The 9,517-nt window shown below is 37.0% G+C and overlaps 1 protein-coding gene across 5 annotated transcripts in view; it reads left to right on the plus strand.

The window, feature by feature from the left end:
- The window catches only part of fgf13a (fibroblast growth factor 13a), a 111,495-nt gene extending 107,183 nt beyond the window's left edge, over positions 1-4,312 (plus strand). For all 5 annotated transcript variants that reach the window (XM_053505772.1, XM_053505775.1, XM_053505774.1 and 2 more), the window contains 2 exons: positions 320-518; positions 2,559-4,312. In XM_053505772.1, coding sequence (XP_053361747.1) covers positions 320-518; positions 2,559-2,695 — 336 coding nt within the window. In that variant the 3' untranslated portion in view covers positions 2,696-4,312. The remainder of the gene's footprint in view (positions 1-319; positions 519-2,558) is intronic.
- Positions 4,313-9,517: the final 5,205 nt, after the last annotated feature.

Below are 9,517 nucleotides of genomic sequence, written 5' to 3' on the forward strand. Positions count from 1 at the left end.
TCGGGTCGGCAGCATTGGGCTTTGCCTGCTAGGCCCCAGCCCCAGTGGGTTGTGGTGCACTGGCTTGTTCCGATGACTTTCTACCATGGCCTGGAATTACTCATTTCAGCAAAATGTGCTACATGGGCTTTTCCATGTGATCAGACCAGACCATGTTAATTGTATGTGGTGTTAATGTTATGGCTAATTGGTGTATCTATTTTGTCCGTCTGTGTTGCATGTTTCTCCAGCAAGAAGTGCACCATGTGATTGTGAAGTCTTGTTGAAGGCCTTCACCCTTACTCTTTTCTCTCCTCTTCTATTTTGTCTTTTTCTGCAGGAACATTTCACACCTGAGTGCAAATTTAAAGAATCTGTGTTCGAGAACTACTACGTGACGTATTCCTCCATGATATACAGACAGCAGCAGTCAGGCAGAGGCTGGTACCTGGGCCTGAACAAAGAGGGCGAAATCATGAAGGGCAACCATGTAAAGAAGAACAAGCCTGCTGCACATTTCCTGCCCAAACCACTGAAAGGTCAGCTGCTCTTTTGCAATACCTTGCCTTGCATTTGCTGTCACTTTGTTACCCATAATTCTTAACTGTTATTAATACATAATGGATTTTCTACTACTTGAAGAGTGGGAGGGTTTTTTGTTGTTGTTGTTATGTCATAAGCATTTTAGAAAACTGATGGGAACAGAAGAGTGTTTACTGCAACTGAACTGTAGTGTAATGATGTAACTTTTAAGATCTCAGACTCAGGTAGATCTTGACTCTAAGTGAGCACCAGATGAAACGGCAAAAGCTCCTAACAGGAGCTTATTTTTAGGTACTGTCAGCAGGTTAGGTCTGACTGTGACTGCCTGATCTAGTTGAAGGAATAGAGTTTAACCAAGAGGTTAAAATAATACAGAAGCAGCAAGTAAAATCAAAAAGCTTGAATCACTCAATATAACCATGTTCTCAAATCAGAAATACTGAGAAATTCACCAACACCTCCAGTTATTTGCCATTGACAGTCAGGTTTTTTTATAGTACAAATAAATTGGTTTGCTATTATCAATCATTTACCAACTTCCAGAACAAATTAATACGCAACATAAGCTTAAACTCTATCAGTCTTTTATCATTTTATCTTTTATTATAAGATTCCTATGATGTAATATCTTTCATGCTTGTTTGTTTGCACTCCCACTCTCCTTCTCTTCTGACTGGCTGCAGCTCCACCAATCACAGTGTAGCCAGACGTACATTATGCCTGAAACTGGGGCATTAATGTGTCTGAATATTGCATCAATTCTGGCCTCATACAGCCCTGATTGTCAGAAGCATCAGATTACACAGTCTGTTTTTCCTCTGACTCAAGAATCATTTTAACAAAAATTCTATGCAGTGTAGCTTCAAGTTAATTTGCTTATATATTTTGAGTTGTAACAAAAAAAAAGATTTAGATTTTTTTTTTTTGCAGAATCTTGAACAGGGCTTATAATAATTTTTAATTAACTTGAACTTCATTATGAATGCTCTCTACAACTAGTATAAAACTTTACAAGGTGCAAGCAGAGATTAAAAATATACACGAATACCTTCATTTACAAAAAATGCAATGATCTCGCTGCTGACACTACAATATGTCTGTAGTTACATTCTCAAGTAAATTGCCTGTTACGGGGAAAAAAAAAGAAGTGCTTTCAAAGGACACCTCAGACAGTAATTAGCAGGCTTTTTGCTTTCCCTAACACGCAGGACCATACCAATAGACCAATGTTAGGATTATATGGCTTAATCATAATGACAAATTGGTGGTCAGGCAGCATTCTGAGTGCACTGATAATGATGAACCTCCAGTCTTGCTGTCTCCTCCACATCCCCTGGAGAGCAGCTCCATGCACGGTTGCCCTGCAGCCCTCCTACTACATGAAGTATTGATTCAAACAGCTTTCCACTGAAGTGCTGTATTGATTGCATGTTGTAGAGAAAGAGACATGTACTATGGTTAAAGGAAGTCTTCCTTAATGCTGCAGTTGTAGTTTACGAGATCAGGCCATAGCTATTGTAGTTTAGAGTTTGCAGTTAAAGTGTTCTCCAAGCTTATCCTCAGAAGGCCTTTGCAGCTATAGTTTTTCATTTCGGCAAAGCAAGATCTCTACCTGATAATCAACCTCAAAGGACTGCTAGAAGAACTGATTACATGTGAGTCAGGGAGTGGCTCCTGCATAATTGGTATAAAATATATATATATATATATATATATATATAGGGATTATACATCCGAAGAAAGCAGCTTAGGCAGCATATGGTGCCTGCAAAGATGGTGGTACAAAGTTCACAAAAAAAAACAAGTGTTTTTGTTAATAAGTAGACAGGCCATTAAAAAACACTTATCTTGGCGAGAACATCTTATAAATACAGGATCTGACAGTTGTACTGGCAGCAGTCTTGCTTTGTGGACATATGTCTTTACACTTAATGTTTGTCACAGTGCTCCAAATACTTATATTCCTGATTATGTTGTAATGTTTGTGGAATCCATCCAGTAACGAATACCCTCTCCCAATTTCTGTCTCTCTATAGTGACCATGTATCGGGAGCCCTCTCTGCATGACCTGACTGAGTTCTCGCGCTCTGGCAGCGGAACGCCCACTAAAAGCCGAAGTGCATCAGCTGTCCTTAACGGAGGCAAGGCTGTGAGTCAGAACGAGTCCACGTAGCCCTGCTGCTCTGGCCCGCTTACCCTAAGCCTTCACCAAAACCTCCGGATGCTCGTGACTTCACGCAGACTTCTCTCCAAAAGAAAAATAGATGTAACAAAAAAAGATACAAACTTTTGGTGGTTCCGAACAAAGACAGTTGACATAGCAACACCACACCTTCTCTCAGCCTAGGGTGACATTCGATTGGTTTGTTTTTAAAATTAGACTGCTGTAGTTTTTAGACTTTTACTTTTCCACCACAGTAACAGACCTGCACCAAACTGATTCAGGTTTTGTTTTGGTTTTGTCTATAAGAGTTATGACATATCTAGGGCCTGATCAATCAAGTGATGTCGTTGTAAAAAAAAAAAAAAAAAGTTCCAGGCAGGGAGTGAGGGCTGTGACTATGTTCAGTGCAGCAATGGAGTGGAGAAAACTCCACTGCCCTTCGTGTTTCCCGTGTGTGAAGTGTTCATGCAGAACGACAGGCACTAGCTGGGCTGCATATGAGTGCACTGGATCAGAAGACTGGCCCTCTCAACTACGGAATTTTTAAAGCCCATATTCTGCTTGCATCACAAAAAAAAAAAAAAAAACGGTAGAGTGCAGCCTGTCACATTTAGCAAATGCGACTAAATGCTGTTTACTAATAGTTTGAAGTAGCTGTTAGCATTTATTCTTTTTCCGTCCTTTGTGTTGCTCACCCCTTTCAAAAATCAATGTTCTTCATGTCTCTGTAAGTAAATGGAGATTCCAGCACACCAAAGACAGAAGTGTAAGAAAGTCCCTTTAAAAAGTCTAACCATGACAGGGAAAGTTTGACATTAATGCTGAGTATTTACCTGTTCTCCGATAAACGTCTTTAAGGTGGCCTGCTTTCATTGTAAAGGTGAGGACGCGGTATTCTGGAAAAGAGCTTTTGTTCACATGCATTTGCATTCATGTCTGTTTGGGTTCTATCGTCTTCGTCTACGGCCCCGTTATAGTGTCTGCCTTGCCTGCTCATATCTATCCACTTTTTTGTCTGAACCTGGTCATCAGTACTTAAGGCTGCCAGGACATGTTACCCCATCTCAAACCCCAAACTCCATTTCGTGTATGAGTAACTTATTGTGGTGATGGTTTTCTATATAAAGAAAAGAAATTCTGTGGAATTTTAGGTGGCTTTACATTTTATATGTCTTATTTGTAAAAATGAAAAAAAAAAATCTTGAAAAACAACAAATGTTGAAAAAAAGAAACTCTCTTGTACAGGGCATGTACAAACCCAAGTTGTGTACAAATGAAGACCCTTTTTGTGGGCTACTGTATGTACTCTTCCCTCTGAAAACATAATTTAATCAAGATCGCTTAGGGGGACTACCTTGGCTGTTTGTTTTCCTAGGCTTTTCTGTATTTTTTTTAGGTGAACATATCTGTTGCATGGGACACATTGGGAATTGGAGAACTAGAGCTGCATGATGTAGGCTATGTGTATTAAACCCACATTGGATTACATGTTCTAAATTACCAGGGATAAACCAGAAATTATATGTCCCTATGGGTTCTATGCCCATTACCTTCCAGTTGTTTCTTATTTGTTGTATACGCAAAATGCACTGAATAAAATGTTTATATTAAGCTATACTTTTAAAACATGTCTACTTGCTTTATTTGCTTGCTTTCCATTTCTTTTTTTTTATTAAAATCCAGCATACATGACATGCCCTACACAATGGTTGTGAATCTACTCAGTGGAGTATCTAATTTATAAGACCACTGCACTCTATACTTTTAACATTTTAAAAATTATATATTATTTAAAAAAGCATATAGTCAACAGTTAACATAGATAATATCTAATCACTTTCACTAATTGTACAACAGTTGCTTGTGACCTTTAATGGCGAAACATTTATAGGAGTCAAAAGTGAACCTTAGTTACTGAATATTTTTAAACTAACGTATCATGGCAACGTTGCCGTTACCTGTATGGTGCTCTGCTCCACATTTGAGAATGAAACAGTGTGATTCCAGCCCCATGGACAATTGTTAGCACTTGCTGTAGTTTCTATTTTTTGACCACTAGGTGCAATAACTGTGTTCCTCTGTGAACCAATTAGGCTAATCTGCATGTCTTAGGACTCGGAGGAAACCCACCAAGCATGGGAAAAAGAAGGAAATTCCATGCACACAGAGACAGGAATCTGGCCAGGAGTTGAACCCAGACCCTGGAGGTGCAAGGTGACAGCGCTAACCACTACACCACCGTGCTGCCGGTGCATTTACAATGCCTGGCTAAAACAAAGTTGCCATTTACATAAAATAAACAAATACTTTTAAAAAGTTTAATTAAAATATAACTTTAGTGATTAATATGGCTCAGCTGGCAACATTTTCTTAACCAATAACTGATTCTTATTTCTTAAACAACCACGACAGAAGATGTATCCCGTAAACATGAAAATCATGTTACTGGTGTTTCACCGAATTATTGGTCAGCATCCAGCAAAAAAAATAATAACTGGAATTGGTTTAAGGACTGTCCAATGAATTATTAATAACTGAAAGGATACCACCAAACCATCAAACTTATGAAAGAAATTTGGCTGAAAAAAAAAAGAACAACAATTGGAGATCGCTTTATTGCCTAGTGAAGTTGCAACATAAAAAATGAACAGAAAAGTTTTATTTGTCAACTATGATTATTATTGAAAGTAAGCGAATTTCACATGCAAATTGTGACAAGGAAACAGAATTGAAACTAAACATCTGTGTTAATGATGCTCTTCGGAATAAAAATGGTTTACTTTTTAGGAAGCAATGCTTCAGTTTGTTACAAAGTATAAAGATTGGACTTTGGAAAAATGACATGTGGTCTGATGAGATTTACCCTATGCCAAAGTAATGGGTGAACAGGGAATATTATGTGGCAATGAAGACAAGTCCGCATGATGACCTTAATGTACAGAATGACTAGTTAATACCATCAATGTATTTTTTTTCTCTTGATGGCAAGGGCATATTCCAGAATGACAATGCCAAGATTCCTCAAAATTAAAGTGTAAAAGAGTGGTTCTGAGAGCATGAGGAATCATTTTCACACATCAATTGGCCACCACAGAGTCCTGACCTCAACCCCATTGAAAGTATTTGAGATGTGATGGAGAAGATTTCACAAAGTGGTTTGACTCCCATCTCATCAATACAAGATCTCAGCCAAAAATCAATGCAGCTCTGGATGGAAATAAATTGTGTGATGCTGCATAATGCTGTCGAAACAATGCCACGGTAAATGCATGCTGTAATAAAGCTTAGGTGCTCCAAGGAAATATTACTGTGTGCAACTTTGTAGAGAATGGTGAAAAATCAATGAAATGTTGACATAGTTCTCAAACAACAGCATTTTTTTTTATCTTTGTTCATCTAAATGAGGTAATTTGTTTTCCAAGTTAGGGCTTATGTTTAAAATGTGATGTGAGTTGTAAATGAGAATGGCTGATGGTGTCTAGTGCCTGTCCCTATTGACCAGTCACCACTGATAAAAAAATCCTTTTTTTTATATTTTTCCTGGAAAATGTTTTTCGGTTTTATTTAATCACTATGAGGTTCAATAACATTTTCATGCTTTGAACAAACTGTATTTTGCCAAAGAATATGACGAAATGTCTGTACTGAAAATTCTATTTTTGCACTCTGCTCCTGGCTGTTATAAACCATTTTGGACTCTGACATACTGTATCCCCTGGACTAAGATGAATCACCTCTAGAAACCTCTGTGCTCTAATTGCCTTCAGAGACAATGTTTCAGGAGAGTCTACATGCTTATGCACAATCAATATCAGTATGCATGAGTGTGCTGCATTTGACAGGCAAAGACAACCCAAAAAGAGTTTCAACAAAAAAACTCAAAATTAGAAGAAATCATAGAAGAAACCCACATCCCAACTGAAAAGAATTCTTTTAACTTACACTTAAAAAAAAAAAAACCTTAACAATAGTATTGGTATTAGTGGAATTGCCCATATTAGAGATTAGTGGAAAGCACCTTTTCCTTCAATATACTGGTGTGTACTTATTGTTATTGCTTTAGGTGTTACACCACAACAAGCTCTTTCTTGTCATCAATGTCCATTGTAGTCTGTAATACATCCCAATTACAGACAGAAGGCCAAAAGAAAGATTAATTATAAAGGTCAATAAATAAGGAAGTTCATCTCACATCTCTGCTGTAATTTGCACTAGCGCTGTTCCACTTGTGTGCTCCACAAGCCTATTCATTAATTCCCTGGCTGCAATTCATTAAAATAGATAGTCGGTTTCTCCGACAGCTTTCTCCTGTTGGAGACCACTAACAAGACAGGCTCTTCTCACAGATCTTTAAAAAACAGCACCGTATTGTCTGATCATCTTCAAGTAAAGAACCTGTCTTTCTAAACTAAATGCCTATAAACCTTAATGAATGAAAGTAATGTTGTAAAGAAAAATGGGCCAAAATTTCTCCACAATGATGTGAGAGACTGATAAATCAAATAAGAAATGATGACTTCAGAGTATTGACTTATGGGAGTACTTATGCACTCTTTTTTTTTTTCCTTTTTGACTTCATTTTTGTTATATACTTAATGGCACGAAGAAGTTTTTACACAAAAACATGTGCGATTAAAAGAGGGTGTAAAAACTTCTGTGGGCATCAGTCCCAACAGAAGGTTTTCAGGTTTCAAAATGGATTCTAATCCGTTTTACCCCCATCATTCTACACACAATACACCACAATTACAAAGTAAAAAATATGCGTTTATAGTTTTTGTTGTTAATTTATTTAAAAAAAAAAATACTACCTACTTTTAGGTCTCCTACACAGTTGTGTGTTTCAGTTAATGACTTTTAACCTGTAATAAATTTTAATACAGGTTGTCGTACAGGTGCGGTATGATTGGTTAATCATACACCTGATTCTGATCCTACAAAATCCCTGATTTTGTGCAAGTGTAAGAATTGATACTGATTTGAAGCCATCCATTTTATTAGATTTTAATGAAGGCTCCCCTTTTTAATTGATAAAAATAAACAATTTTAATCTCTATTTAAAAAAACAAAAACATTCTAACTTTACTTCTTATCTTCACTCCTGCCTAAAACTTTTGGAAAATACTGTATACTGTATACACACTATCAGTTTGGACAAACGATCTAATTTCATGGTCTTTCCTGATTTTAATTTGCATTGTAAAACAATGCTAAAGGCATTAAAAGATCTTCAATAATCTTCTCTGAACATTGGGATGTGTCTGCTACTTTGCTATGTAAAGGCTGGTAACTGTAAATTAACTTTTCTTTTGAAGCAGAGGTAGGTTTTGATTTCAACATGGTGCTTAATGGGTTTTGCATTTGACATAACTGTGTCAAATGTTGTTGTTTTATTTATTTATTTATTTACCTAATGCCTTATATGTTATTTCATAGCTTTGAAAAGAAATCATGTGACTGGTGTGTCCAAACCCTTGACTAGTAATGCATATATTCCATTGATACTTTGACAGTATGTGTAGCATAATACAAATGGACAATGGACGTCCTTCCTTTTTATATAATCAACCATATATGACCACCATTATTGATTAAGAACCTACATTTTAACAATAGGCAATTGGAAATCATGGCTATAGGAAAACATCTTCATCCTCTTCTAAAATGAAATGTCTATACTTACCTCTGAACTTTGCCTGGTCCTTTAACTCAGTGGAAAGTCCAGAATCTAATTCAGAGTGCTGTTTCCTCATGTTGTTCTGATCTCAAGGTCTTTAGTAAAGTCAGAGCCATCAAACTTCCACCACATTTGTCAATGTGCTAAAGGGCGCAATACCTCCACAGAACAAAATTTATCTCTTTTTATTTGAAAAGACTTAGAGCATGGAGCAATACACTCATGAGGTCTTCAGCAAGCCCACAACTTGTCTACTTTCCTGGCCTCTGCCAAACTCTTTTTCATTAATAAGAAATAATAAAAAAGTCTGTTTCCATGCAGTGACCATTGAGGGCTAAATAAAATCAAACTTAAATACCACCAGCCTCTTCACTCAGACTTTCTTCTACATATATAACATTTAAAATGAATCTTGTTTCTAGATGTTAAAAGTGTATATACTGTATCATTCATACACGAGTGGTAGTAAAAGTATCTACTGCCATAACGCACAATGCTATACTAATTTTTATTATATTTAATTATATTGATTTAAAAATGTATAATTAATCAAAACCATGCAGACTATGAATCTGTAAAATCCTTATCTACAAGTTTCCATGTTGGCAAATGGTCTTTTGGGTAAGTGTAGACACTATATCATTCCATAAGATGTAGGCACACACTAAGCGCAAGTCACATAAAAAAAAACTCAAGTTATTCAATTCAATTTTATTTGTAATTGACATTGTCGCAAAGCAGCTTTACACAATGAAAAGAATTATTTACGTTTGTATGAAATGTGAATGTGTATGAAGAAAAATTATAAGACTTTCCCTGATGAGCAAGCCGATGAAAGTGGCATGGAAAAACTCCCTGAGATTGTAATAGGAAGAAACCTTGAGAGAAATCAGACTCAACAAGGAACCCATCCTCATTTGGGTGATACAGATAACAGGGATTGATCTGCAGTCATACTGTGTGTGTTGGGAGTGTAATGTCGCGACAGGCAAACCCACAGACAACTACTCCACGGGTTTCCAGTCAGGCAGGCCCGTGGCCACCCTCACGTGCAGTTGCTAGGCAACGCCGCCATGATGGCAATCAGAGAAATGCATAACACCTGAATGCATGTCTATATAGGCCCTTAACACAAAGTAATAAACGTGCGGACA

The sequence above is a fragment of the Clarias gariepinus genome, chromosome 10 (genome assembly GCF_024256425.1).
Source record: "Clarias gariepinus isolate MV-2021 ecotype Netherlands chromosome 10, CGAR_prim_01v2, whole genome shotgun sequence".
NCBI classification, from domain to species: Eukaryota; Metazoa; Chordata; class Actinopteri; order Siluriformes; family Clariidae; genus Clarias; species Clarias gariepinus.